We start from the raw sequence: 26,135 nt of genomic DNA, 5'->3' as shown, positions 1-26,135 counted from the left end.
TCACTGATGAAGGTGTATTCTCTCCAGCCTTGGAGCTTTAATAAATCTGGGTGAATGTAGTGGAACAGTCCATGGAGTTAATACAGTCTTGGCTTTCCATGTATCATGTGTGAATTTCCCAGTTCTTTCTGCAACTTGTAATATCACAAACTGGTAGACCACTTGTGCTCAACTGGCAACGCCTTGGCTGCTTGTGACCCTTTGGTATTATTTGTGCAGCCCTTTGAACCAACAGTTTTTAATAGGACTGGAGCTTTGTTTTGTGAAGGGGTAATAACAGTGATCTCTACAAGTCTAATGCAACATGCTGTACCATAATCTCCTTTAGCCTAGTCTCCAACCAAACCTGTAACATAATATCCAGTCTCTTACTATTATTTCCTTTACTACAGCTTTTCCTATTCTTTTACCCCTGGTGAACCCTTAAAATATTTTTTTAGTTGTTGCTATAATCTTTTATTGGGAAAAATGCTATGTGTATTGGCTACTAGTGGGAAGAGCGGCCACTATACATTAGTGATCAAAATTTCTCCTTTACAGATACTGGTCCCTGGTTTCATTCTATTGGCACTACCAAGTGGTGTTTGCACTGTAACTATATAGGGACCATCTTAAGGGAACCCAATCAGTCACAGCTCAAGGAACCCCTGGCAACTTTGGAGGGAGCCCTAGGGCTCCACAGAACTCTGGTTGAGAATGGCTGCTTTAGTATATCTGCAGTCTTTGACAGTGCTTCCATAACATTAGATATAGTGAGCAATTATAGTTGCAGCCCCATATGCCTTTCAAGTTGACTACCTTTGTTTTAAAAGATGTGGACTACCACTTGACAACATGAAGTTAAAAATGATCTACTCTTTGTTTTTTATTTATTTATTTAGAAGATAAATTACGTAATTTAGTGTTTTGTTTTTTTTGAGTATTTGAAAATAGCTGAATCCCAGGCAAAGCTAAATACACTGTGTAAATCTGTTTTTCCTGCCAAAGGATTTGTAATGCTTTGTGTTCATTTCTGAGATTTACACGGGCTTGCCAGACAGCAGTCACGTGACTTTTCTCTGCTACAGCTAAAGAGACTTTGTCACTTACTAAAAGGATCTTTAGAAATGCAATGTCTGCAAAGAAGGAATAGGATAACTTACCGTATGTTCTTCCTGCACCACTGTAATCCTTGGCTAAAACTTTCCACTATGACACTTTCAGGAGTGAAGTCACCCAGGTCTTCTTTTGCACTTAGTCTTTGCTCCCACTGCCCCGCCAATACTGTATCTTGTGACTAGTTAGCATGAAGGGCCCCTAGGTGCTGTGGGGGACCCAGGAGAACAACACTTCCATAGGTGTCAGCTGAAGATAATGCATCAACAGAGGGGTCTTCAGCAACACGTAAAGTTGTATTAGTAGGTAGAATTAGTGTAGATTTTTTTTTCTGTCTGTCTATCCTTTTTAGCTTTCTGTGGAAAGCAAAAAAATAAATGCATTGAAAGCTGTATTTTGCACAAGAAAACCAAGGAAGAATAAACAGAATCCATGTAATCCTCAGGTGAAATATTTTGCTAATATAATTTTAGATGATCAGTTGCTAATTCTGGAATAAGAAACCACTCCTGGGGTCTTTCCAATAACTGCTAGGTGTCCTTATCGTGGTTAATCTGCTCCCCTGTTGTTGTACACCAAACTGCTAGGACACACCTAAACCACTTGCAACCACTTGTAAAAAAAAATGTAAAAGTGCTCTTTAGAATTGTTTCAGTGGCAGATCATCCTGAGACGCTGCATTAAGCATCTCAAAGAATGCACAGCAACCCCACCGGAAGCAATGCCTGTACAAATAGGGATTTCAACTGCATCAATTCATTTCAATAGGAAACAGAGATTGGGGTGTTTAAGGACTGGTTGATATCCGAAAACTTTTAAAGTTTTGGTGTAAAGAAAACACCAGCCGGAACTTGGGTAAAAGTTTATTGCAACTCTAAAAACCACCAAAACCTACCATGAAGTTGTTTTCCAGAGTTGAGTCAAAAGTTTGCCCAAAAGGGCAAAATTTTAACAAAATCTTTTGTAATTTTTTAAACCTAAAACCTAATTGTTACAAAAATACATTTAAAACAATAATTACAACTCACAAAGTATTTATCGTGGAAAAGGATCCATCTTCCCACAATCTAAAATCAGTTTACGCTTTTACTTGGCATAGACACCAGTTGCCCATCATCACACTAACCCTCTGTTCCACATTTCTCCTCGGTTGTCCTTTTTGGTCTGAATTTTAGATTTCAATACAAAACTATAAAATATTTAAGTATAAAAGTATATAGTCAATAAACCTTTTATCCAACCGCTATAATATTGCATTTGTTAGTCTAAAAAGCTGATGAAAAAAAAAGAAGTTGTAAATTTGACCAGTCATTTATTTTGCATATAAACTATTAATGGTCCACAAAATTAGGAGTGTGTACTTTACTTAACTAAAAGTTTTCCCCTTTTTTTTATACCAGAAAATTGGAAGATATGTTCCAAAAACACTGCTGTTTATAAACATAAAAATGCCATTTCTTCATTTTTTTACAAGCATCCCTTAGTTACTTCTGTATATCAGTACTGATTCTACAAACACTGAAAAGTAATAGAAAACTGTACAATGTCAGGTGATTTTCTGGAATGTTTATCGAAAAAAAGTAAAAAATAAAAATTAAACACTTTGTTGTTCCGCTAAGGTTTTTGTGCATTTCCTATTCTCGTCTGAGATTATGCATACATTCACTGTGTTCAATAAAATCACTCTCTTTACCTTGTGCTATAACCATTATAGGATTTACAGATTGCTATTGGTTCTAATGCAATGATATTTTCAGCCTTTATTACAAAAAGGAAACCTAAACTTCAAGCTAAAAGCTCAGTATGTTACATTACAAGCACCATACAGTAGGATGTTATAGGCTCATGCTAAATCGGTCATATAATGATTTTGTGTAGAGGAGTAGTGTGCTTTTGCTGGAGTCTTAAAATGTTTTAACAAAAGGTCAGTTCACTACCCATTAGACTTTGAAGCAGTGTATCTTGACCTATTAAACACTTGAAATAACTTTCAGGTCTTGTAGGGAACCCCTTTGGTAACGTCTATATCCAGAGGTCTCACCACATAAAGATTATTGGTGTCAGCTAAACTGATCTGAAAGGCACAAAATGCTTATAAGTCAAAGGACCCCTACTAAGCTTTGGATACCCTAGGGTCCCCAAAACTCTGGTTGAGAAACACCAATTTAGAGGCTAGACTGAGGCCTATGGCAGTTAAAAATGTTCCAGAAGTGGTCAGTAGGTTAACATACCCAAGTGTAGTGGTTTGTAGAAGAAAAATTGGCTCAAGGTTGGGGATCACTGGGGGAAAAATAATGATATGGTGCCTGTGGTTTTTGGGAGGGATACAATGCACCTGTCAGCTTTAGTGTACCAGAATCAACAAAGATCATTGCGCATTTAGATCACAACATGTTATCCAATATAATAAAATGAGATAGGTACAGAAATATTCTTTGTCTATAAAGATTCCAGAAAGTACTGTATCGATTTTTTTCTTGAACATGTATATTGTCATTGGCTACAAACAGGAAAGCTCAGGGTCAATTACCCGCTTTTAACCACAGCATGAAACAGGTCTGCTCACAAAGTATATAATATATTATAAGATATATGAAAAACCAACTTGTCATATTACACGTTAGGTAATTTACAAGAGCAATTAACTTTACAAATAAAAATCAAACGGTGCCATAAAAAAGTAAAACTAATCACGCTGAGATGTCATATGTGTGAAGATTTGAGTTTTGAAGACAAATTTTTAGTTGTCGAGTTATTTTAGTCAATGGTTTTCATAGTTAATCAATTCACAGCTTCAAAGGCTATGTAAATCTGAATTTTAGGTTTTGGTTAAAATATGCTTCTTGTATTATTTGAAAACAAGGATTGAATTTAAATTCGTCGTCTCTAGTTAATCAGACATTTTTGTGAACTAGTGTTATAAGTTTTATCATCCATTAGGAGGTTGTCCTCTTGGAGGCTGGCTCTTTGAGCAGATCTTAAACCAGAACTAAACTCTGAATACTTGCCTATCCCCATTCCATTGCAGGGCACTACCATCTTCCTTCTTCTTTTCTTCATGGACCCGATCTTTGGCCATCTTGATTGACCATGCTGGGATGATGCGCTTGTTCTTTCATTCCCAACCCTCACAAGCTGAGATTGTTAGCCATGTGCTGATAATGTCTCATCAAAGTTTGATAGCAGGGCAGCGATCAGGCAGATAAGAACAGTTATTGCGGAAGGGCATTTGTGTCCCTTTCTGTAATAACCACTTGCCTGATTGAGGATTTTTAAAAGTGAGACTTTAATTCCACTTTAATATCTTGTAAAGGATCTCTAAAGCTATAAATAAAACAGAATGCAAACATAACATTTAGAACTATTTATATAAGAGTACACATTCTGCTCAAAACTGACATAGAGTAAATGTCATTTTGGTGAATTTGTTTCACAAGTTCTTCGTTATATACTATGTTATTAAAACTGAGGCTGTAACCTTTCTCAATCTTGTTATTCCAGAGGACCCCTTGAAATAATTTATAGGTATGAACATCTACTAAAACCAATTTTTTGAGGTCAGGGGGAAAAAAGCCAGTAGAAAAAAATGTTCCCTATGGTGGTGGATAGAATAACATCTTTATAGACACCTAAAAACATCAATGGAGTCTTGCAGCTGGCTCTACCAATTGGTGGTGATGACTACATAGTTTTGGGGTCATCAAATAGAGGGTAAATCAGCCTTAGTTCAAGGAACTATTGGTCTTGTTTGGAATTCTTGATCCAACATGATAAGTAAAGCTTCCTCTACAACACTACTGGTCCCGATGTGTTTACTAACAGATCCATCTATTACACCATTGTGTTTTCTGATAACTGCCTGAATCTTTAAAGTATTCATTTATTCATATTGTTAAAACCTCTTTTCCGGAGATCAGCTTGCATTTTATATTTAGTGTCTTTTTAAATCTCTTGAGATTATATGATTATGATGTACTCATTTTATTTTTTTCTTTCTCGGTAGGCAAAACCAAAATGAATGCTATGGAGAGCACAATGATTGACAATCGTGAAAGCGGTAGGTTTTTTGTGTATTTAGAAGAAAAAGGCAATAGCTTAAAAATGGTCTAGTTGGTCTGTCAATAGATGGGTAATTCTTTTACTGACATCTGAGGTTTTCTGTAGAAAAGCCTTAAAAATATGTGTAATTGGGCCCAATGTCAGTTGAACAGGGGCCCCAAGTCATTCTCAACAGGCTCACTGTTGACTGTGTCCACTACAGCTGCATAAGGCTATGTCCACTACAGCTCAAAGGGGCTCACAATCTTATCCCTACCATAGTCATATATTTTTAATATAGCCTAAAGCCAATTGGGGGGGGGGGGCAATTAACCTTACTGCATGTTTTTGAAACATGGGAGGAAACCCACACAAACACAAGTTGAATCTTCAAACTCCACGCAGATAAAGCTCTGGCTGTGATTCGAACCTGGAACCTAGTGCTGCAAAGGCCTGAGTCTGACCACCAAGCTGCCCATTGGGAATGCCTTAGTTTTTAAATGTATTTCCAATGTTTCCATCAACTTTAATATCTAATATATTGAAAATACTGCACAGTTTATGACAACCTTTAGTAATTCACAGGCACATCTAGACAACTAACTTTTGCAGAATAAAGAATAGGCATTGGCAGCTACAATATTTCTATTGGTAATGGTTTCTGCTTGGTCATGATACCAGATTTCACCAGCAGGTGGAACAAAAACTGACACCAAGTATTGGCTCATGGGTGTGGTAGACACTAATCATTGAAATAAAAAATTGACTGACTCCATTATAGTTTCTTGGAGGCAAATAATATAATGAAACCCTAGAAATGTTCTTCACAGCTAATGGCACCTGGAATGAGTCACAGTCTAATTAACTGATATCAAGTCTTGCCTTTTTAAAACAATAACTACTCTCTGTAAAAGCAGAAAAAGGAGCATAATATATTACTGCTTAACTAGTTGGTTGATCTCATGCTGATAATCTTACATATTGTTTGTTGTCATTTTGTTTTATGTGCCATTTATATTTCTTCATAAAAGTACTCACGCTCATTTTATGTGCCACTTTTACAGTCATCACAAGCCCTCCAGGATGGGAAATCGGAATATACATAGCTGGTGCACTGACACTGCTGGGTGTAGTAGGTTTATATCTTTGGAAGCTGTATAAATCTGGGAATTATCCATCACCTTCTCCATTTCCCAACTATGATTATAGATATCTGAAGCAAAAATAGGGGGCATCACATTCAGATGTTAAAAGGAAGGTGAGTAGATAAAACACGCAATGTCAAGTCTTACATTTTGGGTGGATGGTTCATTTATAAATGTTATGCTTAATAAAAGAAAACAAGCAAAGTAAATCTAATATAAAGAAAAATTATTTTTATAAAGAAAAAGAAATATCAATAAAAAAGTAAGCTAACAAGCTCTAAAGTACATATTGTGTGAATATAGATAATATGCAATACATGTAAGACATGCAGTATAAGTACAAAAATTATATGTGAAACTAAATCTTTCCATTAAAATTTTCTATATCACCTGTCCCTTCTGCAATAAAAGCTGCCTGATCACAATATTTTACACTGACCCATCCCTGTTCTGCCACATTTACCCGGTTCTCTTCTGGCTTTCCTGATCTTCAGCCATCCTGATTAGCCAGCCTGGAATGATGTAACTTCAATGAATGGCTGGCCCAGCATATCCCGGCATTATTTGCTGAGCTGCACGTGATAGGTGGTAAACAGGTACGAATGTTTTAATGCAGGAATCCTATTTGCAATAAAGAACCTGCCTGATTAAATATTTTACTTGACCTCCTTGAAACTTTGGGTCTAGTAACAAAGTTTGCTAAACTTGATCAGAAACTTTTTTTTTTAGGATAATATTATTTGTATACTTTTTTTGGTTGTGTATTTATGCACCAATATATCTGATTGGAATTTTATATTTACATATTAGGCAGAGCATAAGGACCCAGATTAGGTAATTAACTTCTTTTTTTTGTTCCCCTGAAAAAGTTCACCTTAGAGCAGTGGTCACCCACCTTTTTGTACCTACAGACCACTAATGTGATGACTTCAATAGCTGGGCAGAACAGGGAAAACAGTACATTTTTAATATTACAACATGAACAAGATACAAAAACTTTTATATAGCATGCACCTAACATGGGTACATATATGCGAGGTGAATGTACATGGAAGCGCTTTGTAGACTTAATATTCATCTCTTCTTGCACATCCCAATGTCATGACAATGACCAACCGAAATGCTTTTTCATTTACATTTCTGAAAAGTGCTATGTGCATATTTTGCTGTCTCATTACAGTAATTATCTTTGGTGGATATGGGTCTATACTCATCTGTAATAGACACTTAATCGAATGTCAGTACTCAAACCTAACCGCAGTACAGAGCTTTCTAGTGCACCATCCTTGCCACACTCCAGTCATATAGCAATTACTTCTACAGCACAGCGGCACTTTTATCTCCAAATTACTGTGCTATGTACTATAAATTGAAGATTAACTTGAACTAGGTAATTTAACCTGGCAGATATAATGATATCATATTATTTGCTGAACAATTCCTTACAAGAATATTTTTCAGTTCTCAGTGTTGTATGTGATTTAAAAAGTAATTAGGTTTTAAAGAATTCCTCTCACTAGTTGATAGGCAACCAATTGATGGATTTGTAGTTCAATGGCATATGGTGACCAACTGGTATATGAACAAGATGATTGCCCACTATACCACCATTTTTTCTCATTTACATAGACAACCATCGTCCCAAAGAGACCCAATTATTTCATAAAGCATAGTTATTTCTCACCATAATATTTCCAGTAGCAAATGGTCCTTCAAGCAAATTTAAGTTTATAGACTCAGGTATAGGAAAAAGCAGTTAAAGGCATTACAAAGGGATCCCTCTTTGTCATGCCATTAACGGTGGGGAAACAGTATTGGGCTGTCCTATTTCTAAAATGATTCTTCAACAGCTATCTACACATACATTTACAGATTCCTTTTCTAAGAACACCTAAGGCACTCTGATATGCATGTTTTCTGGCCCTTCCCCATCTTAAAACTTGCTGGACAATACGGCTGTCTAATATGATTCAAAAACAATTGTAAGTGGAAAAAAAGAGCAACCCTTGACTTTTTTGGAGAATTTGTATTTCAAAGGTTCTTGGATGTTGGGGTTCCTGGGGTGATAAAGATGCCGGGAAAGGTATTTGTAGGCACTAAGTGTTGTTTTTCAGTTGCTTTTAAGGAAATTATAAATTTAAAAGAATAGAATAATTCTACCTATATGACAAAGTACTTAGGGCTTCCGATAACTATACTCTGCTTTTTTATATCCCTTCCATTCCATTCAATTGGTGAGATCTCCTCACTTGGATTCCATTATGAGGGGTTTCCATTCACCCTACTGAACTGTATACTTGCAATAGGAGTGGCAGTAACAGGCAGGTGTGCACAAGCCTTTAGTCCCTTTTTCAAACTCTTCAAAGCTTATGTTCAGGTCAAAATCCTTCATTTATAGGGAACTTTCAAGGATAGAACTATGGAAGCCGCCACTGCTAACTTTGGGTCAGTGGGTGACCATTCGCATGAAGACCACCCAAGTTAATAGGTCATGTTGGAAACATTACCAATCTTCTGACACCAACCCTAGGTAACATGTGAAGCCGGAAACTTTGCGAATCTTCTGACACCCACCCTAGGTAACAAGTGCGGTTGGTAACATTGCCAATCTTCTGAACCCACCCCAGGTAACATGTGGGGTTGGTAACATTGCTAATCTTCTGAACCCATCCTAGGTTAAATGTGATGCTGGGAACATTACTCTTCTGACACCCACCCTAGGTAACATGTGGGGTTGGGAACAATACTAATCTTCTGACGCCCACCCTAGGTAACATGGGATGTTGGGAACATTACCAGTCTTCTGACACCCACCCTAGGTAACATGTGGGGTTGGGAACAATACTAATCTTCTGACGCCCACCCTAGGTGATGTTGGGAACATTACCAGTCTTCTGACACCCACCCTAGGTAACATGTGGGGTTGGGAACAATACTAATCTTCTGACGCCCACCCTAGGTCACATGGGATGTTGGGAACAATACCAGTCTTCTGACATCCACAGTAGGTAACATGTGAAGCAGGAAACATTACTAATCTTCAGACACCCACCCTAGGTAACATGTGAGGTTGGGAACATTACCAATATTCTGACACCCGCCCTAGGTAACATGTGGGGTTGGTAACATTACCAATCTTCTGACACCCACCCTAGGTAACATGTGGGGTTGGGAACAATACTAATCTTCTGATGCCCACCCTAGGTCACATGGGATGTTGGGAAGATTTCCAGTCTTCTGATATCCACAGTAGGTAACATGTAAAGTTGGAAACATTACCAATTTTGTGACACCCACCCTAGGTAACATGTGGGGTTGGGAACATTACAAAACCTTTGACAAGTCAAACATATATGTATTGTAATAGTAGATTTACCTTGTTTAGAGATGTGGATTTCTGTTGCATTACAGCATATTTTACTAAACTTTTCAAACTTTTAAACCAATATTCATTATGTCGTTTTCTTTCTCTTCCCAGAGGACTCATGGGAATTCATCCAACAATGTGGCAAATCTCAATGATACCTACGAGAACATGAATGAGTTTGGTCCCATGGAACTGATCAACAGGGATATGGAGCTGACACCATATGGGATGTTAAAGAAATCGATCTCCACTGATTCTCTTAGCTCTTTTTCTTCGATTGGAAATAATTTTGGCCAAGACTTTACAGTGGGTCAGATAGAAGTGACTATGGATTACGATGTGAATTCCAACACACTGCATGTCATGTTAATACAAGGAAAAGATCTTATGGAGAGGAAAGAGGATGGAAACTTTGAGTCTTGTTTTGTCCATATCAGCCTGCTACCTGATGAACAAATTGTTGGAATTTCAAGGGTATGTATGATTGGGATTTGTACCTTGCATTTGATTTTGCAATTGGCTTTTGGTGTCAAAATTACAGTGGCCCTTGACTTCCTTCATTTAAATATTCCACAACACAATCGCTAACACTTAGCCTAAGCATTAAATTTTCTGTTAACCTGAACCCTTAACCCAACCCTTAACTCATTTACCTCTTAAACTTCAACCTAAGCCTCTCAATCTTGCAACACATACCAACACCAAAGGCCCAGTGGGGAAAACAACCTACCGATAATTTTTGTGTTGCTGAAGTGTGAACAAACGTTGTAATGCATCTAAAAGGCAAATCACCACCAATAGGTTATCCTATAGATAGTATCAAACAAAACAAAGGAAGAGAAACAAAGGGTACTTTTGGCACACAATGATGTACACAAGGTATTCAAGAGTAAGGTAAGGAAGCCTTTTTTAAGGTATTAACTCTCTTTTAAATATATTCATGTATGTAACATTTGGAAAAATATGTGATGAACCCTTCACATCAATCCATGCACTTAAGGGGCTCTCTACTGCAGTCATACAGACACGCATAAACACAATATGCAAAGTATAGGAACCAATTCGTGTTCCGTTTAATGAGAAATGACCAATAAATTCTAATACCATCCTATAGGGTACTGAAGTGTGCTCATTGGGCCCTTTTATATATTCAGTGACCTTTCCTGGCATATAGAAACTGCTGCTGTGGTCCCAGTATTAGCAAACCATACTGCTTGTAATGCATTTGCTGCTGCAGTTTTGGCTGCAGTGCTTCATCCTCCAGAAGCGGAAAAGCAGACATGCAGCCAAAAGCAATTTTTCATTTTCTGGAACTGGTCCACTATAGTCCACGGGTACAAAATCAGTCTCAACCATTACCATTCACTTACATGGGAGCAGCTGGGACAATGGTGAGCCTGTGGTTGAATGCGGCAATCACCTGCCTTGATCCTTACCTGATGCCAAAAGCAGCACAGTACTAGCAGTTCAGAATATTTCACTATGGGAAAGGCACCTCAAAAGCAGATTAATAAATGTGTGTGACCCTTAAAAATTGAGGAATTGCTTACTTTTTTATCAAGCTGTGCCTTGGCAGTATCAAACATAAATGAGCTACACATGCAATATAAATGGGCTGATTAAATCTTCAGGACATCCACACAGTTTATTGGATTTAGCTTTTACATATAAACCCTCATTGTTGATATGAGTACTCGTTACATCTCCCCCTTTCATTTGCACCTCCCTTCAGGTTGGGAGACACTGCAGTAAAGGAAAAGTTAAAAGCTACTGAGTCGTTCAGACAAGCAGACCGTCCTTGGGGGATACTGCTTGCCAGGCTTCCAGCCTCCCCGTGTGCTGCGTGGGTGTATGTGCTACAAGTCTAATACGGGAGATACTCATTAAAAAATGACAGCAGAAAATGTAGTCCAGCTCCTTCTATGTGCTTCGGGGTTTTTATTTCCTTCTGAAGATTATAGCACTTTTATTAGAAGAGGTACATCAGCACAAAGGATTACAAACCAAAAGCGCACACCTTGTAAAAATGGAAATCAGTGATTGTTTTTAACCCCTTCAAGTTAAAATATCTATTTGTTCTTTTAGAACTAATCCCAAATCTGAACTAAAATCTGAAATAATCTTTACCGTATTAATGTATTACTGTCTTTTAACATTGTAGCCTTTATTAAAAGAAAACAATGGATCCTGATATGAATGGCTCAGGCACTTTCTGTTATGGGATATCATATGTGCTCCTGTGCTGTGATTATGAACCAGTGGTGGGGACAACAAGCGGCAGTAAAATAGTGTAGAACAGTGTTCCTCAACCAGGGTTCTGTGGAACCCTTGGGTTCCTTAGGAGATTTCCACGGGTTCTTTAATCAATGAGCAATTTGTACTTCTAATGTCAGTTTGATAGGAAGAAGCTGAATAGGACCAAATGAGATCAGCAGCACTAAAAATGTAAAAAAAAAAAAAAAAAAAGAATGAAAAAACATGAAAATTTATGGCAAAACAAATAGATAATGGTAGCTGCTCACTATCAGGGGTGTAATGGTGCGGGCACAGGTGTGCCGCAGACCATGTTACCTGTATGGAATTGCAGACCCAGGGCAGTGGGCAGGTTGTCTCTCTGAACACAACCCACACACTCTCCCATCGCAGGCTCAGACCTTCTCCTTGCATGACGTCACTCTGGGGGAAGTTTCTTCCCCTTTGAGTTACACATAGGCAGGGGTGTAATGGGGCAGGCACATCATGGTGATACCGTGCCCCCTCTTCTTTTTTTACGACTACACCCCTGATCACTATACACATTTCTTTAGGAAATTAAATCTAGATAGTTATATCTGCTTTAAATAGTGCATACAGACATTTCAATCTACTGATAGTGAAAGGGCCTCTCTAGTAAATGGGTAGTTTAAGTTGGCCCTCGCATTTCACAGTTTAAAATAATCTAAAGGGGATTGTATAATAAGCCTAAATCATGTATGACCATCCTAATAGTTGCTCCTTTGATCATACAGGGTTCGGGCTAGGGTTGGCAGGGTTATGACTAGGGTTGATGCTTCATTTGCTTATGTTTGGTTTGCAGTGGACTTTTCACATTTACCATTTTGGCATGTTTACGTGGGTGAATGTTAGTTATTTGAATAACATTTTAATTTTATTACTGAATAGGTAAACTTAGAAAAGCAATTGCCAATGTACATTGTGGGCAACGTTACCTATCCTGATAGACACCAGCCAACAGCCACCTGGAATGCTACATGATATTTAGATCTACAACCGCTTAACAAGTACACAGAAGGCTGTATAAACCAGCATGATTGCAGTAAATGGGTTGGGGAAGGTTAAGAAAAGTCAAAAAAACCCATAGTGAACCCATTTTGGGTGAGTTCACCCATTGCTAATTAGGGCTAAAATGCATGGCAGACTACGGTATATACCGTGCATGCCCAAGTAATACCTGCAGCTGCACACATTGCTGTGATCAATCACACAAACATCCAACAATGATTTGTGCACTAACGTCTACAAATGAGGCCTCTATTGCCAATCCTAAGACGATTGCAGCCTCTACTGATCATCGCTGATGACATTACAAGGCAGTGGTGAAGAAGTTCACAAGATTGATTGCCTATGCAGCTTAGTGTTAAAACTGTCTGTCATTAAATGATTATAGAGTGCCATATAAATGCAATTCATATACAATGAATAAGTATACCAGGCATTTAGATTCTAAAAATTAGATTTTGAATGTGTGTTTTTACAGTTATGATATAAAATCATCACACATACATTGCATCATAAACCCAGTGGCTGGCCTTTTGTCAGATTAACAGCATAAATGTGAATAAGGTAGAGAAGAGTCTTTTAAAACCCATTCATTTTGTTTCAAGCCCACTCTGACGTTGTATTAAAATGGCAACAATCTTACAATTATTCTTCTAACCAGCTAATATTCAATAGGAGTTTATTGTAAACTTACAGGTGAAAAAGCAGGTGAAAAACTGGAAATAAGTCACTATGGCAAGGATGCTATAGAATTGTCCACTATATTACACAGTTATCACATAGTTAAAATAAAAATTGGATATTTTGTTGTGCACATGGCATGAAACCAGTGAGACCTGGCATGACTATATTCTTGGGGCAAAGCATTGCAAGAATAGCGTGGGAAGGGGGGCACAGGCATTAGGACACTTCTGGACATGTTGATTACAAATAGCTGAAACAAGTCACAAGAGAGGTGAGTATACTACATTATTTATTGCCGTACTGTTTGTTCAAGGACCTGACATGGTCTTTTTTTAAGGAGCAGCAGCTAAAGCTATCAAGAAAACACTGACAGTGAAAAGTGAAAAGTCAGAAATGTTTTACTTACCTTTCCTCTACATGGTAGGTAAGCAACAGGTCGATCAAGACCCACCTATCAATTGTTGTTATGTCATGAGTAAATTGCAATCCTGCCTTTCCAATTAGGATCCTCACCAAAGTTGAGTACCCCACATCTTTTGCTGGATGCCCCAACCATTCGTTTCACAAGTTGCTGGCTGCCAATCAGACTCACCCACACAGAACTACTCCATGGTATTACATACTACTGGTGGGCATGCTGCCAAGAAATTCTCTGGCACTGACCTGGTGGCCTGTGTTGTGTTGCAATTTGGGGTTGCTTTAAATGTACTCCTACCATCATATTTGAGTGGTAGATGTGTACCGGAGCATGCAGTGTTAGAACAGGTATAGGAAGTGGATGGAATGTCAAAACAGATATGAAGTCGGTGTGCAGTGTTGAAATAGTTATGAGGAGGGAGTGCAGTGCCAAAACAGGTGTGAGAGTCGATCCAACGTCTGAACAGGTGTAAAGGTCATAGCACAACAGGTGTGCAGTGGTGGAAAAGGTATAAGGATCCACGCTTACAGTTTATTATGATGCCCTGAACACGCGCAGGACACTGACGCGAGCTTACTCTAGGCCAGTGTCGGCAAACTTTTATGGCCACTAGGCCATTTCAAGGGTGGGCGGGAGCACACTAGGCTGGACTCTTGATTCCCGCCCCAATGGCCCCACCACCAGCGAACGCCCCCTGAAGTGAAATCCCTCTCCTCCTTATGCATTGCGGCGGCGGAAGTATCAGGCCTGTATATAGGTATATAGGGGAGCCACAGCAAGGAGGCGGCACTGGAGCTCCAGAACGAACTAACAGCTAGGCCGTATCTGACCCCTGCTTGAGGCTGTCATGGCATATGAATCCCTTTAGAATGAACCATCTATTCAAACACTGGTTTACATTGAGATTTAGCTTTGGATTCAGAGATGTTAATACTCACTGTAGACAAAACCTTTTTTTTTAGAGGTGATGGACAGAGTTTCAGTCATATTTGCTGTTTCTGTCTGTTGGGGAGATGCTGGCTTCTTTATTCTGAGCACCAAAAATGGATAACTTAAAAGTAACAATTGGATTGGACAATGAGAAAAAGTTGTTGTGTTCCCCAGATTCGGAAGATGAATGAATAGCACAGGGAGGAATAGTAGGTCACCCAACAGTCAGACTGAATCCTGAGGGCAAAATGTTTAGGATTGAGTGGATTTTATCTCCAGTATCTGTGTAATGGAGAAACAGGGTCCACAACAGATGTGCTGTTTACAGATATGGTATAAAGCCTAGCCCCCCTGTTTATGTGCATATACAATATCATGCTGCTATTTTCTGTATTCACAGGGCTGGGAATACCACAGCAGGATTCACTGATCACTTCTTCATTACAAACTTAGTCAATCATACAGTAAATGGACAAGCAGGCAGTGGTAGTATTGTTGCATAAAGCAGTTGAATCTCAGGGGAGAATTAATTAAACTGACCTTGAACTCTGCAAAAATAATGAGTTGGGCAAAATTGCATCTAATGCTTAAAGGTATATACCATTGGAATTATATATTTTTTTTTTTAATAGAATTTTTATTTAGTAAAGACATGAACAAGAGTAAAATAAATTCAAAATGTTCAGACAATAATATGTAGGAAAATAATCCTTGTACACGTCAATTTTTCATTTTTTTTAAGAGATAGAAAGTAAAGACAAGTAAAAGAAGAGAAAAGTGAGAAAAAGAACAGAAGAACACATATGAAATAACAAAAAAGGAAAAACAACAACAATACCAGTCTAAATTAAACTCAAACCAACTATACACCTGACAAAATATTAACAGATTATACATCAAACTTTTTGAACAATGGATTATGAAGAGTGAATCAGAGCCTAAGAGAAATTATTAACTGTGCATCTCCTATGAGAAAGCCAGGGATCCCAATTTTTAGAAAATTGTTTGTATGAATTTTGAGACACATTCATTTTGTTTCAAGCCCACTCTGACGTTGTATTAAAATGGCAACAATCTTACAATTATTCTTCTAACCAGCTAATATTCAATAGGAGTTTATTGTAAACTTACAGGTGAAAAAGCAGGTGAAAAACTGGAAATAAGTCACTATGGCAAGGATGCTATAGAATTGTCCACTATATTACACAGTTATCACATAGTTAAAATAAAAATTGGATATTTTGTTGTGCACATGGCATGAAACCAGTGAGACCTGGCATGACTATATTCTTGGGGCAAAGCATTGCAAGAATAGCTTGGGAAGGGGGGCACAGGCATTAGGACACTTCTGGACATGTTGATTACAAATAGCTGAAACAAGTCACAAGAGAGGTGAGTATACTACATTATTTATTGCCGTACTGTTTGTTCAAGGACCTGACATGGTCTTTTTTTAAGGAGCAGCAGCTAAAGCTATCAAGAAAACACTGACAGTGAAAAGTGAAAAGTCAGAAATGTTTTACTTACCTTTCCTCTACATGGTAGGTAAGCAACAGGTCGATCAAGACCCACCTATCAATTGTTGTTATGTCATGAGTAAATTGCAATCCTGCCTTTCCAATTAGGATCCTCACCAAAGTTGAGTACCCCACATCTTTTGCTGGATGCCCCAACCATTCGTTTCACAAGTTGCTGGCTGCCAATCAGACTCACCCACACAGAACTACTCCATGGTATTACATACTACTGGTGGGCATGCTGCCAAGAAATTCTCTGGCACTGACCTGGTGGCCTGTGTTGTGTTGCAATTTGGGGTTGCTTTAAATGTACTCCTACCATCATATTTGAGTGGTAGATGTGTACCGGAGCATGCAGTGTTAGAACAGGTATAGGAAGTGGATGAAATGTCAAAACAGATATGAAGTCGGTGTGCAGTGTTGAAATAGTTATGAGGAGGGAGTGCAGTGCCAAAACAGGTGTGAGAGTCGATCCAACGTCTGAACAGGTGTAAAGGTCATAGCACAACAGGTGTGCAGTGGTGGAAAAGGTATAAGGATCCACGCTTACAGTTTATTATGATGCCCTGAACACGCGCAGGACACTGACGCGAGCTTACTCTAGGCCAGTGTCGGCAAACTTTTATGGCCACTAGGCCATTTCAAGGGTGGGCGGGAGCACACTAGGCTGGACTCTTGATTCCCGCCCCAATGGCCCCACCACCAGCGAACGCCCCCTGAAGTGAAATCCCTCTCCTCCTTATGCATTGCGGCGGCGGAAGTATCAGGCCTGCTGCGGTATATAGAGGAGCCACAGCAAGGAGGCGGCACCGGAGCTCCCGAACGAACTAACAGCTAGGCCGTATCTGGCCTAAAGGCCGGAGTTTGCTGACCCCTGCTCGAGGCTGTCATATCATCATATCATATCGTCATATCATGGCATATGAATCCCTTTAGAATGAACCATCTATTCCAACACTGGTTTACATTGGATTCAGAGATGTTAATACTCACTGTAGACAAAACCTTTTGTTTTAGAGGTGATGGGCAGAGTTTCAGTCATATTTGCTGTTTGTGTCTCTTGGGGAGATGCTGGCTTCTTTATTCTGAGCACCAAAAATGGAAAACTTAAAAGTAACAATTGGATTGGACAATGAGAAAAAGTTGTTGTGTTCCCCAGGTTCGGAGGATGAATGAATAGCACAGGGAGGAATAGTAGGTCACCCAACAGTCAGACTGAATCCTGAGGGCAAAATGTTTAGGATTGGGTGGAATTTATCTCCAGTATCTGTATTATGGAGACACAGGGTCCACAACAGATTTGCTGTTTACAGATATGGTATAAAGCCTAGCCCCCCTGTTTATGTGCATACACAATATCATGCTGCTATTTTCTGTATTCACAGGGCTGGGAATACCACAGCAGGATTCACTGATCACTTCTTCATTACAAGCTTAGTCAATCATACAGTAAATGGACAAGCAGGCAGTGGTAGTATTGTTGCATAAAGCAGTTGAATCTCAGGGGAGAATTAATTAAACTGACCTCGTACTCTGCAAAAATAATGAGTTGGGCAAAATTGCATCTAATGCTTAAAGGTATATACCATTGGAATTATATTTTAATATGGTTTGTATAAAAAAATGCTACCCTAAGATACAATGGGGTTTTCAGTTTTTATACCATCTTGTTTCTGCAGGCCACATCTTCTTAAACTTTCAGATGAAGTACTTCTAAATTCTGCACGATTCCCAGCTTTGCAGTTTTAGGTACATCACTACTTGCTGGTGAACTCAAGTAGTCTATAGTTTCAATAGACTGTAGTCATACATCAGTACATAGAACTATTTGAAGGGGCTCTTTCAGAGGTTGTCACTATTTAAATGTTTAAACAAAAATGTACATTTTAGCAGGTGTTTTTGTTTTTTAGATTAGCTGTGGGTAGGTGTGAACCATGAACATCAAGGTGCAAGTCACAGTATATTTTATAGATTGCTCTATTATAAAAAAAAGAAAAACTAAATGAAGGCCCTAATGATAAAGTTCACTAAACTTCCTCTGGGTCCTGGGATGGGTGATGTACCGTATTTTTCGCCGTATAAGACGCTCCGGAATAAAAGACGCACCCAATTTTAAAGGAGGAAAATCTAGAAAAAAAAGATTCTCCAAGCGAATTCAATATTTCTTTTTGCACAGTTTCCATTAGGCAGCCTCATATCATATGCACACAATTTTGTTTTTGACAGATACAAAGAAATGCATATTCAGTTTCATTTGATGAGAGGTTTTCTATACCGCTGGATCCCTTGGCACTGGATGAAAACAGCGTGAGGTTCGCAATTTTTGGAATAGATGGAGATGAAAGGAATGTCAGTACGGGAGTTGCAGAGCTAAAACTATCCGACCTGGATTTGGCTATGCGTCCGTTCAACACCTGGATATACCTACAAGATGTCAATAAGGTATTGTTTTACTGCATACGGAAGCAGATTTCTAGTTAAAGTGATGTCCGAAAACATTTTTGATATCAGAGAGAGTGTGAAGAGTAAGAACCTGTCAGATGTTTAATATGGTCCATGTCCCAATTAGATCTCATTTCTTTTCCTTTACAGAAGACAAGGTAGGAAGTAAGTAGAATTCTCTCCATTGTACAGAGAGTCCACCACCCAAAGCTGTCCCTACTGCAAGATACATTAGATAGTTAAAAGTTTGTGAACACCTGACATCACACCTAACAAACTCGTTGGGTATCCCATTCAAAAACCATGGATATTGGTAATACATTCACCACATTTTACCATTGGTATAGCCCCTCTGTTCTGGGAAGGCTTTCTACAACTGAGTACATTTTTAGTAATTAGTGATCATTCACCCATACGAGCTCTCAATAGGTCAAGCATTTATGTTGGATGAAAAGATCTGCCTTGTAAACTGCACACTGATTCATCTGAAAGGTGTTTATTTGGGTTGAGGTGCAGATCAGTCTAGCTGGCTTCAAACCTGGCATCTGACTTTGTGCACATGACTAATATAGGAAAATATGGGAAACCTCCTAACCACCTGCTTCTAAATCATTCTGCAAGGTTTTTTTAACACCTCATGAATCAGAATATTGTCACCCAATGGGCCCTAAAAGCCTGATTTAATAAAGCTCTCCAAGGCTGTAGAGGATACACTGGGTGATCCAGCAAACCTAGAATGGATCTGGTCCAGGACTGAAAAGATTTGCTAGCAAATGATTGAAGAAATCCATTCCAGATTTGCCTGACAAAAGTGTATCCTCTCCAGCCTTAGAGAGCCTTTATAAATCAGGCCAAATATTTTTCTGGATAGTGTGAGGAGTCCATTGCTGGACAGCCAATAGCAAGTGACCATGTCATGTAGGTAGTAATGTTAGCACCAAAAAAAAATTGATTTTAGATATTTTTTTGCAAGCTACAGTGATATGAGAGGTAGGTCTTTGGAGGGGGGGGGGGGTTTGGAGATAGGTGCCCTGCGTATGGCATGCCAATAAACAAATAAAGGAAGTATAAACCTATATGCATGAGCCAAACAGACAACACCTTTGTTTTTCAGGCTGCAGATGCAGTAGGAGAAATTCTGTTGTCCCTTAGTTACCTCCCAACTGCTGAGCGCCTCACTGTGGTGGTGGTTAAAGGAAAGAACTTGGTGTGGACAGAAGGAAAAAACACAGCAGGTAAGAAATTTATGTGATTTGTATGTAGAGAAGCTAATGCACCCTCCACATTATGCAAATGACAAGCATGCTCACTCATATTTGAATGATTAAAGTAATCTAAAACATATCTAAATCTAGTTACTATAATTATTATACATTCAAAAAAAAAAAGCTTCTTCAGTACCTTTGATTCAGCCCAATCATCCTTCATTTGGCTCCTTTGTCCCACTACCAGACAAAAATTTGCCAGCTCAGTCAGTTCTGCTAATACAGTTATTATGAATCAGCAGAAATGCCAAATGCCATGCCCACTGCTCCACCTTCTCCCCACCTTAGCACAAGCAGGCACAGCCCATGAGCAATAATTTTGCCTTAAATACCAAGCAGTGCAGCAGCATTGGCCTTCTGTAAGAGGAAAGTGCAGGAACTACAATGGCAGGTAAGACCTTGCAGGAAAAGCAGATGCATTTACAATAAAATGCTGCAGTGCATATTTATTTTAAGGGAGGCTATAGGTTTATTATTTTTCATTGTCTTAAAAGATACCTTCTAATAATAACAAACTGCAAATCAGTTGACTGCATGCGGCTGATTTTCTTCTCATTTACATAGAAGAAGATCTTTAAAAAGAGACTCTTGGAAAAACCTTGGAAAATGAAACGGTGAGATACCAGGAGCATAACATTGCCACATAATGTTTAAAGGTAATATTCATCATTAATGCAACAGTACAAACCAGAAGATTCTTATACTGGCTTGGTTGCATTAATTGGTGATTATTTTTAGTAATTCACAATTAGTTATGGAACCTTTTGGAAGCTTAAATCCTATATAGATCATTACCTACTTCATTCATCTGTTTCAGAAACTTTACTAGAGATTTTAAACTAAAGGGCAGTACGTAAGTATAGTAATGATCAACTTTTATTGAACTTAAAAAATATTATATTTAAGGGGAAGTTTCCATTTTACTGGTACTATATTATATAGGACTATTTATATGCTTTTTATATATATTACCTGTTTGTTTTTGCTTCAAAGAAATCAAGAATGAGAACCAACATAGAATATCTTCTGTGGATCAATGTATGAATGTTTCCATGCAACCAGCATCCTAAATGTATATTAGTAGTACTCTTCTCCCCATTTTCTCTGCCCCGTTTCTGCGCCCCTTTAGAACTGGATAAACTGGACAAACAAATAAGCCATACTCCATGAGAAAAAAAGAGCAATATACAATGATATAGAATGTCCTACGGTAACAGTCATACAGGGCTTCTCTTCTCCAGCCTCCAGACACAAAATGGATATAGAGAATTCTATTTTCTTTCCAAAAAAAACACACCTGCTGCTTACCAGTAGAAAAGCTGGATCATGAACTGGGGGTTCAGGGAACCACCCTTATTCTTCCCTTACCAGCTCCAGGATTCTAAAACTTTAATAATAGACAACTCTACCGTTCCCGGAGGTTTACGCTATATAAGGTTGCAGCAAAGTTATTGCTTCCTATAGCCTTGTGTAAGACATTACATGTAGCTTCTTCCTACGGTTTGGTAGTACTATGGACTCCTAATTAAAATATGTGTTGCCACTAATAATTATAACGTGATCTACACTTAAATTTTTGCTTAGTTCCCCTGCCAAATCCCACAAATAACTTTTGATCATGACAGCAAAGTCCACCAAATGCAGCTTCATATGTGGCAATAGTGCTATACTACTAAAATCAGAGTAGAGTTGTCATACTTATAAAGGTTGTGCTTGCTTTCCATATCACAAGGATGAGAATCTGTATCTTGTCAATCAGCAGTTGGTTGCAGCTAGTTCAACGCACCGATTTTTGGATTTGCAGTTACTGATTTTTGGATTCGCAGTTGCTGATTCTCACCCAATGTGATCTGTAGAGTCCGGGAGGGTGAACATGTGGAACACAAAGGAAGGAAGATTGGCTCAAAGACCTGTGATTCAATACTGATTTCTCTTCGCTTCCTTTCCTAAAGACTCCACAATAAGATATCTTTCCCATGAGGGATCTCCCTTGTTTGACAATTGCCACATGAACAAATGTACTCATTAGAGGATTTCCGCTCTCTTCCTGTTCTGGTGGGAGCCAAAAATGTTGGTTTTACTTTCACCCTAGCTAGCAATATATAACAAACAGTGGTTTTAACCAGGAGTGGACATAGCGAAGTGCAAAGTGTTCTGCTGCCCAATGGCCCTGGACCCTTCTCAGCCAACAGGGATGCCTACAGGAGCCCCAAATCAATTCTGCACAGAAGCCCACTGTTGGCTGTGCCCACCCGGTTCTAACCCCTTTCCACTGTAACCAAATATAAAAAGACTTTAACTGCCTTAAAAATCTAGATAGGGAAAACACTTATTATTGGCTGCTAGGACTGAGAGGCTATGTGAATATCATGGTGTATTTATAAATTAGCTTTTCAACTGCTCTGCATTGCCTATGTGTGGTCCACTCTAGAAGTAAATATAGTAAATAGGAGTAGGGATCTAATAACCCATCTGTCTATGACTAAGAATATTTTATTGGTGGTTGTGAAAATATTTCTGGGACATACTGTAAGTTCACTGTAAAATCACCTAGTGAAAAGTGTAGGAAAGTGTGATGTTCTGTTGATATAAGTTTGCAAAAAATCTCCTCTCTATTCTTGCCGTAGCACTGCTTCTTACTTCTCAGCAATCATTATGGTGTTATTTATGTCTGATATGATTAAGATATTACTGTGAAATGCCCAAAGTTTTTAATTCAAAATTTAAATGATCCAGAGTCTTTAATTACATAAAAAAACACAACCCACATATCATATGTCTCTAGGAGACCCATTATTATGTTCTAGCTCATAAAAACCTGTGGGTGGACGGAAGTGATAATGCTGCATACTCCTTATTTTCCTGGGGTATTCTGTTTACATTGAGACTCCCCAAAGTCCAGGATGCTAAGATCTGAAATACTGTCATGTGGTTTTATTATGTATTTATACCGTAGGGAGTTCTGTATAGTTAGTATTAGTAAATAACTGTACCCCAGACATCTCCAAATATTAGACTGTAAGTCATAAAAGAGCCTTTTTCCCGCTATGTTAACGTCTTCTATTCCTGTCCCAGGGATTTTCTTGTCTACGGTGTTGTTTCATTTTTTTTGCCTTTGACTACACTCGGCCATTTGCCTTACGTTTTTTCTAAGACATTATTACAGGCCAGAAAATTTTTAAAGGACTCCAAAAATAAGTATGTAAGCAAAAGGCACACACATACATACATACATACATGCAAATATACCTCTGACATATACCACAGCACTGTACAAAGATCAATGGTGCACTCACATGAGTTTGAGTTATATGTCTAGCAAGATTGGTTTAAATGTCTGCATGCATTTCTGAGTGATGGTGGAACATAGCAAGTTTGGTTGAAATGTCCATATGCGTTTCCTAGTGATGACCAAATAGAGCTCTGACATAGCACAGCGCTGCAAAAAAATCAGTGGTGCACTCACATGAGTCTGAGTCATATGTCTAGCATGTTTAGTTGAAATGTGTTGATGCGTTTCCTTGTGATGACATACACACATACATACATATATCAAAATATAGCTCTGACATATAGCACAGCGCTGTACAAAGATGACTGGTGCACTAACATGAGTCTCAGTCATATGTATGGCAAGTTTGGTTGAAATGTCTCCATGTGTTTTCGAGTGATGGTGGAACATACAGACAAACATACATACATACATACACACGATTTTATATACATAGACTAGAAGTAATTTCTGCCAATGGCGGCGATACAAGCTTCTGGTGATGGATAGGAAGGTAGCAATGTGCTAAAATCCACTTATTACCTGCACATACTACTATATATTTCTAACGTATACGTTTGCTTTACAAATTAACATTTAATACATGACAAAGAAACCCAAAAGCACTCTTGGTTAACCTAAAACACAGCACAGCAGAAGCCATCAGCTTTGTGGATCACTTTCTGTAACTTAAACCTAAATGGAGCTTTGCAGCAAGGATTAGGATATTTCTTTGCTGAAATCTATATGTATATATTTTTGGTATATTTTAGGAAAAAATATAAACAACAACAAGTTGCCATTTGGATTGATCAAAATACCATTGAAGTGCCACAAGAAAACATTAGGGGGTGATTTCATGGAGCTAGAATACACTAATTTTGTAGAGACAACATGTGATAAAGAGTAATGCGTATTCCTATTGTAGATGGAGCAGGATCTGGGCTATCAGTCTTTTCCTTGCGTGTGTAATTTGAGTTTTCATTTTTTTATCCCTGTAAATACCAGACATTTTTTTCTGAATCAAATTCAGCTTTAGCTTGGTAAATGTGAAAAACAACTCTAAAATTACGTGATGGTGGAACATGGCAAGTTTGGTTGAAATGTCTCCATGCGTTTCCTCGTGATCACATACACACATCTATATATATAACACATACATCCAAATATAGCTCTGACATATAGCACAGCGCTGCACTCAAAGTAATCATATCTAGAAGTTTTAGTTTAAATGTCTTGATGTGTTTCCTAGTGATGACATACATACATACATCTAAATATAGCTCTGACATATAGCACAGCTCTGTACAAAGATGAGTGGTGCACTCACATGAGTCTCAGTGATATGTATGGCAAGTTTGGTTGAAATGTCTCCATGTGTTTTCGAGTGATGGTGGAACATACGTACAATTTTATATATATAGATGTCATGATGTGACCATAAATTCTTTGCAGCTTTCAACATTTTTGCAGTTTAAGCAACATTTTGCTATTGCCAGAACAATATTGTGCAATGATTTACAAATGAAACACATTACTAGGACACATATCAGAAAATAGTCGCCTGAGATGAATGGCTGTGCTCTGGTCGGGCAAAAACCCGACGTGTACATCCCTCCCTCAACCTCATTTATCAATCTGCCTTGGCAGGACCAGATGGGAATGACCACTGTGCATTTCTACTAGGGAGAAGCCAGGGTGCCACAGCCGGGGTGCCACTCGCTCGTCCTCCACCCTCCCCTATTCATAATAGTGCTGTGTGTACAGTGCTCGTTCATTCATCTGTCACTGGAAATGATCACAAAAGATAACTTGCAGCTACAGTCCTCTGACATCCAATAAACTTCTGTACAAGGCTTTAATTTGTATTTATGAATCCTCACTGAGTTACAGTCCAAAGATCTTTTAAAACATATCAGGAGATTTTACTGATATTCTTTACTGTAAGATCTGTAAAAATGTGGAATCGGCTCCCTCAGGAAGTGGTTTCAGCAACTACTATAGATTGCTTTATGAAAAAGCTGAATGCACAGAACATAACTGGGTATTAAAACTTTAAAGTAAAGACAACAGACTGTTGATCCAGGGAACATCCGATTGCCTCATGAAATCAGGAAGGAATTTTTTCCCCTGTTGGAGCAAAATGTACCTGGGCCTTTTTTTGCCTTCCTCTTGATCAACTATGTACATAGGGTTTTAAATCTAGGATATGTTTATTTTCCTAGGGGTTGAACTTACTATGTAACTATGTGATATGTTATATGTGTTTTAGTTTTTTACTTTGTTTTTATACCTTTATTTACTTTGATTTTTTTTATAAAATTTTCAAAAATTTTACCAAGGTCATGTTTTTACTGTTTAAATGTATCTCATAAGACCTGATTTATTAAAGCACTCCAAAATTGGAGAGGATAGACTATTGTGGGTAAACCTGAAATGAGTTTGGTCAAGGTTTGAAAATATTTGCCATATAATAGGAAATATATTCCAGGTTTGCTGAATCACCCAGGTTCCTCGACTCTTGTACAGATGTAATAAATCAGGCTCACTGCCTGTGTATGGATCCACATATGGGGCACAATCCCACTAAAAAAAAGTAACAATTAGTGGTGAATTCTTTCAGTGGGGATACTTGTACCATTGAAAGCTCTCTAAGAATGTCTGCGAAGGTTCTCATTTACATA

The 26,135-nt window shown here is 38.4% G+C and overlaps 1 protein-coding gene across 1 annotated transcript in view; it reads left to right on the top strand.

Annotated features, from left to right (window-relative positions):
• The window catches only part of SYT12 (synaptotagmin 12), a 62,334-nt gene that overhangs the window by 23,751 nt on the left and 12,448 nt on the right, over positions 1-26,135 (top strand). Inside the window, exons 2-6 of the mRNA XM_072421815.1 lie at positions 5,099-5,152; positions 6,198-6,391; positions 9,757-10,119; positions 18,700-18,915; positions 20,030-20,150. Coding sequence (XP_072277916.1) covers positions 9,814-10,119; positions 18,700-18,915; positions 20,030-20,150 — 643 coding nt within the window. The 5' untranslated portion in view covers positions 5,099-5,152; positions 6,198-6,391; positions 9,757-9,813. The remainder of the gene's footprint in view (positions 1-5,098; positions 5,153-6,197; positions 6,392-9,756; positions 10,120-18,699; positions 18,916-20,029; positions 20,151-26,135) is intronic.

This window comes from Pyxicephalus adspersus, chromosome 9, assembly GCF_032062135.1.
Source record: "Pyxicephalus adspersus chromosome 9, UCB_Pads_2.0, whole genome shotgun sequence".
In the NCBI taxonomy this organism is placed as follows: domain Eukaryota; kingdom Metazoa; phylum Chordata; class Amphibia; order Anura; family Pyxicephalidae; genus Pyxicephalus; species Pyxicephalus adspersus.
The sequence above is the reverse complement of the archived record's forward strand: the minus strand, read 5'-3'. Positions and strand labels throughout refer to the sequence as shown.